The sequence below is a fragment of the Enhydra lutris genome, unplaced genomic scaffold (genome assembly GCF_002288905.1).
Source record: "Enhydra lutris kenyoni isolate GAN:26980312 unplaced genomic scaffold, ASM228890v2 scaffoldscaffold87, whole genome shotgun sequence".
NCBI classification, from domain to species: Eukaryota; Metazoa; Chordata; class Mammalia; order Carnivora; family Mustelidae; genus Enhydra; species Enhydra lutris.
The window spans coordinates 27,020-36,332 of record NW_019154171.1 but is presented as its reverse complement, the minus strand read 5'-3'; the positions used below and the strand labels follow the sequence as shown (position 1 = coordinate 36,332).

The window sequence follows — 9,313 nt, the reverse complement described above, 5'->3', positions numbered from 1 at the left end:
TGGGATCGAGTCCCGCATCGGGCTCTCTGCTCAGCAGGGAGCCTGCTTCTCTCTCTCTCTCTCTCTCTCTGCCTGCCTCTCTGTCTACTTGTGATCTCTCTCTGTCAAATAAATAAATAAAATCTTTAAAAAAAAAAAAAAACCTCCTATTCTACATTGTATGTAATTAACTTTTGTCTTGGTTTTCCTTTAGGATAGAAGCTGGATCTCACTTATCTGAATTTCTAGGGCCTAGAACATGGCCACAATTTAAAAAAATAAAACCAAACATGAATAGTTCATTTTTCTGATGGATTAAAGCATTATAAAATTGTAATATAGCTCAACCAACTCTTCTTTTCCATTTTTTAGTATCAAAGACAACAATCTGTATTTAAAAGAATTTGCATACTAAATAATATACTTAATTCTTTCACAGTAAATGGCTGAGTAGAACACCACTTCAACCTATTATTATTTAGTTTCTTTTTTTTTATCTTTAGTTTCTCAATGTGTAAAAGGAGATAGTAAATTTTAATGTCTCTCCCAAGTCTGAAATCATGTCCATCTACTTAATGCCATTGAGAAATTAATTAAAAGAGAAATTATTTGGGATATAGCACTTAAATTTCCATCTTATATGACCTATTCAGACAGTTATAGGTTACACTTAAGAATTGAGCTTATTATTTTAGAAACTTGGTGAGCTTTTAGACTAATTGTTCTCATTATAAACCAAGTAGGTGCTGTATGTATGATTGTTAAGGCTGATATTCAAGATTACAGATACTGAAAAACTGTTTATTATTCAAGATTTCTACTGTAAGTGACGCCTAGATGGCTCACTCAGTAGAGCACCTGCCTTCAGCTCAGGTCATGATCTCAGGGTTCTGGGATGAAATTCCTCCTCATTGTGCTCCATGCTCAGGGGGAGCCTGCTTCTCCCTCTGCCTGCTGCTCCCCTATTTGTGCTCTCTTTCTGACAAATAAGTAAATAAAATCTTCATTAAAAAATAAAAAGATTTCTACTGAAATTAAACAGGCAGAATATTAACAATGAACATTCTTTTAGAAATACTTCCATTAAAGATAATGATCATGACAGTAGACAACTTCCATAAATAAAAATAAGAGCTCTGACTTCACCTAAATATCTAAACCAGATAAATCTTGAAAAATTACATGAGAAACTATATTAGAAGTTGTATTATTGGGTGGCTTAGGACTATGTGCCAGGAACTGTTCTACGTGTTGGGATAAGAAATGAACAAAACAGACCAAGATCCCTAACCTCGTGGAACTTAGATTCTAGCTGGAGGTAGCGGTTAAGGAGACAAACAGTAAACAACATACAAGTTATCCAGTGAATTATGCTGTGTGCTTTTGAAAAAGAAAAAAAGACGAAGGTAAGAGAAATCTGGAGTGGCCCAAGAAGAGATAGGGTATCAGTAAGAATACAGTGTTAAGTAGAGTGTAACCATTATTCTGCTCTAAAATTTCACTTACCAATCCATTCAAAAAATGATCTGCAGTGTATCGTGCTAAGCGCGTTGGTGGAGCAAGGAACAGACAAACACAGACCCGTTCTCCAGAAGCGCGCTTCTAAGGATAAGGACCTAGACAACCCACAACCTACTCTTTCAGTATGCTTGTGTCACAGAGACAGGGATCCAGGAGGCATTAGGGCACCAGGAGGCTGCGCGAGCAGCAGGGCCCGCGGGAGCTTTGCTGGGGGTGGGGAAACGCGGCCGCGCGCCCAGGATACTGCTTGATCCCTTCCTGTCACTAGCCTCGGCCCGGGAGCCGCGCCCCCACCTGAAGTTGGACCAAGCAAAGTGCAGGGCGAGCTGGAAGTTAGGGTCCGCCTCATCCTGAAGGCCCGCCACATGGCGAACGAGCTCGCGAACGTCGCGCTCCTGCTGCGGGTCCAGTTGGCCCCAAGGCAGTGTCGGCCGAGACATATTGCCGGAATCCCCACCGCAAAGCACCTCGGCAGTGTTGTGCCCGTTCTCGCGAGAGTTCAAGCTCCCGGTGCTTTGCGACTCCGAGAGGTTCAGGACGCTGTCGCGAGAGTTCGCTCTCCTGCGGCGTTGACTGTGCACGCTGGTCCTTGCTGGCGGTTCCCGTTTGTGTTTTCCAGCTTCATCTCGGTATGTTTAGGAGCGTGTTGAAAGAGTTAGCCGTTAGATTAATAATAATGATGATGATAATAATAATAATAGCGTGCTTAAAGAATTAGCCGTTAGGTTAATAATAATAATAACAATAATAAAATAATTGATCATCTCTGGCAAACCTTGGTTGTGGTTTAACTTGCGATATGTCGAGAGCAGCCAGTTAGTTTTCATTCAGTGAACCTATTTGCATCTGCCTTTCAGATCCCGTGACCAGTTAGTTGTCCATTCTTATCCCAGCTTTAGTTTCTCCTTCTAGTGGTGATCTCTAATGATCTCTCAGTTTCACTCTGTCTCCTCATGTCACACGACCTGGTCCACATTACAGCAGATGTCAGCAAAAAGGCTTGTCTGGCAGAGGCAGACCGTGAGCGCTGCTCCACTATGATTGGGAGCAGCCAAAGACGATTTTATAATCTCTCTTGATCAAAGATGGGAGTATTGTCTTTGTTCATAATTAAAACCTTTGAACTGATTTTTTGTTAAATATTGTATATAACCATTCCAGAAACCTGTTACATACACCTCTATTTTTTCTTTTAGTGATCTGTTGGGTTTTCATGTGGTTTATCATATTGCATTACTGTAGTAATGGATAGCTGATACACCACTGTCAATTCTTTGGGGCTCTTGAAACAAAATACCACAAACTGGGTGACTCATAGTTCTCACAGCTTTGGAGGCTGGAATGCAAGATGAGTGTGTCAGCATGGAGTTGGTGAGGGCCTTCTTCCTGAAGCAGATTTCTAGATGTATCCTCAATGTGGTAAAAGGGGTAAGAGAGCTAACTGGGGCCTCTTTTATAAGGGCACTAATCCCATTCATGAGGGCTCCATCCTTATGACCTGATCACCTCCCAAAGGCCCAATCTGCTAATACATTGGTCATAAAGATTTCAATATATAAACTTTGGGGGTACCATTCAAGACACCATAGCAACTACCTAAAACATGGACTGCAGGCGATTGCACAAATCTCACAAGGAGAGAATCTTAGTGTTAGAAATGGTTCTGTGGAAGGGGATTTTTACTCTTTTCCTGGGGAATCTTTTCTACTCCAGTTTCACCTATCATCTCTATGTTTATAACTCTCAGTTCTGTGTAAGAAGTTCGCATTTTTCTTAGCTCCTCAAATCTATGATCGCTTACCGTACATCTCTAAAAATCAAAGTATGTACACACACTTGCATGTGTCTCCATTTCCTTGTCCAGATAGTTGGTCCTGGCTTTTGGAGGGAGTCTTAGAAAACTTTCCACAGGTTACTCCCAGTAATTTGGACCTCTTAAAGACTGAGCCCCTCTCCTGAACTTCTCTGATTGGCCTGTGTCAGTGTCTTCTTTCTGAAGAGGGAGTTGGAAAAATTTTCACAGGTGCCCCAGATGACTAAGCCCCACTCAAAATACCACAGGGCTCTAGATACCTTCTGTAGACCTCTAAGGCTGGCCCTTACTGGTCATCCCTTCTATAGTGGACATGGAAATTTTGGGAAGTACAGATGAAGATAGGACAGCAAACAGGTCAAGCACACTGCCACCTTTTCCTTGCTGACCTGGATCAGTGCTGTCCTCTGGAATGGCACTTAGATAAATTTTCTGGAAGTGCACGCAAAGTCTGGGCTCCATGCATGACTGCAGCCTGGCCAAAAGAGCCATCCTCGCCCTACTTGTCCATCTTGTCCCAACACTCCCCACCACACGCTTGCTTAAAGGGTCTTAGAAATATTTAAAGGGTGTTTCTGTCAAATATGCTGCATTTGAGACTATGCCAGTCTGGGGATACCTATCACAGACCTGCGTGCCCACCCAAGTCTGTATTGGCTTCTGAAGGGGACTTACAAAATTTGGGGGAGATATAATCCCCTTCTCTTCATCCATGACCAACCTGAGGCAGTGCCTCCCTCTGGAAGGGAAATAGGAAATGTTTTGGGGAGACAGAGTCAATGACCTGCACTTATATGGGAATTGTGGCTGACAGAGTGCACTCCCCAGGCCTCACTGTACTAAGTGAGCTGGTCCTGGTCTTTGGAGGGGGAATTAGAAACTTTTTGGGTGGAGTTCCTAATACCAGGACCCATCAAAACTCCTTTTCAAGAACTTGGTGGCCTGCCCAGTCTTTTCCATACCAGAGAGAAACAGAAATGTTTTCAGGGTGCCTCCAAAAAGCAGTACTGAGGCAGGGCCACAGCCAGGCCCATGGTACTCTTCTAAGAACCCCCAGGCCTACCCTAGTGATTGCACCCTTTGGAGGGAGGCATAAGTTTTTCAGAACGTGCATTCAGCTTCCAGTCTCCCAAATGGGATCACACTAGAACTGGACTGACCTCTTCGGCCTCCCTGTTAACCTGTTAACTGTAAAAAGCTGCTTGAGCTTATTCCTATAAAGTAAAGAGATGCCTCCCAAGAATGTTTCTCAACCCACCTCCAGTGGCTGAGATGGAAACAACCTACAAAGAAGGTCTGAGAAGGCACTGAGGATCATGCCCTGGTCCTGTGTGGTCATTGAATGGCATCTGGATATCCCTCTCGGGAGGATATGGGTACTGGCTGGGCCAGTAAGGGCTGCCCAGGGAGGGTACCTCATATGAAGTCTAGGTTGTGCCCCCAGAAATATTTTCTATGTCCTCTCTCGAGGTGGACATCAGCCTGTGACTGACATGGGGGCCACAGCAGGGCATCTTGGTCCTGGCCATGGTTGCCAGGTGCCCCTTGCAAACAGAGATTGATCCAAGCTGGCCAGAGAGGATTTAATTGGGTGCCTATGGCCCAGCTGTGGCCCTGCATGGGACCCAGTCATATAAGGCACTCCCAAAACATTCCTAAGTGCCATTTGAAAGATGGGGAGCCAGTGAGAACCAAAAGGGGGATCCCAGGCCTGGCAGTTTCCCATGTGGGACTGCTTGCCAAATGTAGCCCCCCACATATTTTCATGTCTCTCACCAGAGAAGGGAGCACTACAGACAGGTCAGATATACTCTGAGATGGCCCTTCAGACTTATTGAGATCTTGTGTAGGGCCAGTCATTGGAAGTACCACACAACACATTTCTTAAGCTCTCTTTGGAGACCCAGCCTGGCTTCGGTGGATAGAGAGCCTTGTGAAAGTGTCCTGACCATGGTCAAGTGTGGGTACTCATTGTGCCTGTGGAAAACATTTCTGAGTCCTGTAGGTTTCACTGGGTAGGGATGCTATGGGATGGTGCTGGAACCCAAACACAGTCCTCTGAGAGGCCTGGCTACCAGATAGGGCTCTTGTATTTTTTTTTTTTTTAGTCCCATTTTGAAGAAGAGATCAGCCTGGGATTGACAAGGAGGCCCAGTGATAGCATGGTCTTGGTCATAGTCCTGGGTGTGTTTAGGTGGTCTGATGTGCCTTCTAAATATTTTTCAAAATGTTTATCATCACTAGCCATCAGGGAGATTCAAATCAAAACCACATTGAGATACCACCTAACACCAGTTAGAACAGCCAGAATTAACAAGACAGGAAACAACGTGTGTCAGAGAGGATGTGGAGAAAGGGGAACCCTCTTACACTGTTGGTGGGAATGCAAGTTGGTACGGCCACTTTGGAAAACAGTGTGGAGATTCCTCAAGAAATTAAAAATAGAGCTTCCCTATGACCCTGCAATTGCACTACTGGGTATTTACCCCAAAGATACAGATGTAGTGAAAAAAAGGCCAATGTTCATAGCTGTGGAACTATGGAAAGAACAAAGATGCCCTTCAATGGATGAATGGATAAGGAAGATAAGGTCCATATATACAGTGGAGTATTATGCCTCCATCAGAAAGGATGAATACCCAACTTTTGTATCAACATGGACGGGACTGGAAGAGATTATGCTGAGTGAAATAAGTCAAGCAGAGAGAATTATCTTATGGTTTCCCTTATTTATGGTGCATAAGAAATAACAAGGAGGACATGGGGAGATGGAGAGGAGAAGGGAGTTGGGGGAAATTGGAGGGGGAGATGAACCATGAGAGACTGGACCCTGAAAAACAATCTGAAGGTTTTGGAGGGTTGGGGGTGTGGGAGGTTGGGTGAGCTTGGTGGTGGGTATTATGGAGGGCATGGAACACTGGGTGTGGTGCATAAACAATGAATTCTGGAATACTGAAAAGAAATCTTAAAATAAAAATTTAAAAAATAAATATTTTTCAGATCTCTGGAGTGTCCAGCCAGAGACATCTATGGAGTGGTCAGTGGTCTGGCCATAGTCCTGCATGGACTCCTGTCATCACATGCCCATCTAGAAAATGTTTCCAGGTCCATTTCTGGACCAGGCAGGGAAGCCTGGAAGGGGTGTCTGGGTACCGGCTTCCCACTGCCAGGGTTGGCCGTACCTCAAAAAACATTTCCTAGAGCGCTGGAATGATCTGGCTAGAGAGGGGTGAGCATGGAATTTGTCATGGAATTTCCAAGCCCACTCACACTCCTGCATGGGGCCCACTCACCTCTGTGTTGGTAGAAACAGAGTATTCTGGGAGGCCCTGGGGGGTGAAGACTGCAGAACTCTCAGCACACAACAATTCCCTCTAAACCCCTGAACTAAGAGACTTGGCCAAACTCTAGCATGGCTTTTAGCAGCATAAGGCTATACCCTAGGATGACTCCCCAAACCCTCCACCCCAAAACCCACCTGCTGGAGCCCCTCTGTAGAATTCACCTTGCACCTGTTGCACAGCCAGGCTGTTTTCTCCATTTCCATACTTTTCCTACACACTGTGCCTTTCAATTATAATTTACGGAGAAATAACTCCTCGCTCACCCATTCTACATCATCCTAACCTGACTCCTTGCACATATAGATGTTCCATGCACCTAATAATTTGCTCATGAATTGTGTTATCCAGTTTATGTGCCTTATGCCCATTATGAGCCATCACATTTCCAGCCATTGCACACTGTCTTTTAGCTGTTTGAAGATCCACTTGCGCTTCTTGGACACCAACTTTCACTTTCAGTACTATGTTGACTCAAAACCACTGTCTGAATACCAATTGGCAATGACCGATGTCTGCATTTTTTTTAAAGATTTTATTTATTTATTTGACAGAGAAAGACATAGCAAGAGAGGGAACACAAGCAGGGGGAGTGGGAGAGGGAGAACCAGGCTTCCCGCCAAGCAGAGAGCCCAATGCGGGACTCGATCTTAGGACCCTGGAATCATGACCTGAGCTGAAGGCTGACACTTAAGGACAGAACCACCCAGGAACCCCCCGATGTCTGCATCTTGCACACCTGCTGCCATTCATTCAGATATCAGTCTTGCATTCCTACTGTGTGTGATTCAGTAGTCACCTCTTTTTCATTCATCTGCACTATCCAACATACACTTCATGCACACCCTTGTTGGTGCCATTCAACCCTCTTTTCCTTGCCCACCCATTGTACTCACTGCAATTTCCCTTTGATGCCCACCTCTGTGCTATTCAACTTATTCCCAGGTAGACTGTACCATTGACTTCCAATTACTGTTCATCAACAATTTCCCAACTAAATACCATGCCCCTCAAACTTGCTTGTGATTCAACCACTCTATTCAGAACCATTCTGTATCATTTAGCTATCACTCCTTGCACACCCAACATGTACTATTCAACTTGACTCCTTGCACATCTAGTGGATTCCATTTTCTCTAATGCTATTCAACTTCTATGTATTCCCCAGCAAAACTATACTATAAAATTATGCCAATAGCACATACAGTTGACCCTTGAACAATCTGGAGGCTAGGGTTCCTGGCTCCCACACAATTGAAAATACCAATATAACTTTTGATTCCCCAACAACTACTAATAGCTGACTATTGATCAGAAGCCTTACCAAATAACACAAATAGTTGATTAAGCATATTTCATATGTTATATGTATTGTATACTGTATTCTACAATAAGGTAAATTGGAGAAAAGAAAATGTTACTAAAATCATAAGAGCTTCCAGGCTCATGCCTCAACTGCACCATGGTTTCCAAAGGTGGTTCCAAGCAGCAATCCAAGGAGGACCTGCTCCTGCAGGATTTGGCCATGTCCTCAGTGCTCTTTTTTGGGAATACATTCATCATGTCTACCGTCCCTGGCCAGTTATCTTGGTGAATATGGCATATGGATCCTAGTCAGTCTGCTGTTCTCTATAGTGTGATGATCCTAGTAAGCACTTATTTGGTAGCCTTTGCAGACAAAAATGTGAAATTTGTTCTCAAACACAAAGTAGCACAAAAGAGGAAGGATGCTGTTTCCAAAGAAGTGACTCAAAAACTTTCTGAAGATGATTAAAGAAAGATGTCTCAAAAGAAACAAGATGAAAGAATCTTGTGGAAGAAGAACAAAGTTACCAGTTATGAAGCTACAACATTTTCCATCTTCTATAACAACCTCCTATTTCTGGCCTTTGTCATTGTTGCTTCCTTCTTTACAGTGACGAACTTCAACCCCACAGTGGACTATATTTTGTCCATAACTCTTTCATCAGTCCTCATTGCCCTCCTGCCTACTGGCTCCAAATTGGACATGTCAGCTTTGCCCCATGGATTTGTAATTATTTGTGGCCCATGGTATATGGAAAAATAGCAGGGTGGTCAGGGTGAGAGACACATGTTTTTATTTTCTTAATTATTTTAAAAATGTAAATCAATTATCCAACATATCCAACATCATTAGTTTCAAATGTAGTGTTCAATAATATATAACACCCAGTGCTATATAGATGTAGTGTTCAATAATATGTAACACCCAGAGCTCATCACATCATGTGCCCTCCTTAATGCCCATTACCCAAATCCACCTCCCCTCCAGCAATCCTCAGTTTGTTTCCTCTAGTTAAAAGGGTCTCTCATGGTTTGTCTCCCTCTTTGATGACTTTCATTCAGTTTTCCCTCCCTTACTCTCTGATCCACTGTGCTATTTCTTATATTCCACATATGAGTGAAAACATAATTGTGTGTCTGAGTGACTTATTTTGCTCAGCATAATACCCTCAAGTTCCATTCAATTCTATGTAAATGATAAATATTCATGTTTTTGATGGCTGAATAATATTCCATTGTGTGTGTGTGTGTATACACACACACACACAGTATACACACACACACACACATCACATCTTCCTTTTTAAAAATTTTTATTTATTTATTTAAATTTCTTTTCAGTGTTCCAAGATTC

At 43.3% G+C, this 9,313-nt stretch overlaps 1 protein-coding gene and 1 pseudogene across 2 annotated transcripts in view; one reads left to right on the top strand and one right to left on the bottom strand.

Annotated features, from left to right (window-relative positions):
- LOC111161923 (tubulin gamma complex associated protein 5) overlaps positions 1-2,022 on the bottom strand; it is an 82,864-nt gene extending 80,842 nt beyond the window's left edge. The window contains exon 1 of one of the 2 annotated variants that reach the window (XM_022525996.1): positions 1,795-2,022. In XM_022525996.1, the coding sequence (XP_022381704.1) occupies positions 1,795-1,940 (146 nt within the window). In that variant the 5' untranslated portion in view covers positions 1,941-2,022. The remainder of the gene's footprint in view (positions 1-1,794) is intronic. The other variant, XM_022525995.1, reaches the window with a different exon arrangement.
- A 6,094-nt stretch (positions 2,023-8,116) lies between these two features.
- Positions 8,117-8,722, top strand: LOC111161917 (annotated as a pseudogene).
- The last annotated feature ends 591 nt before the right edge of the window (positions 8,723-9,313 follow it).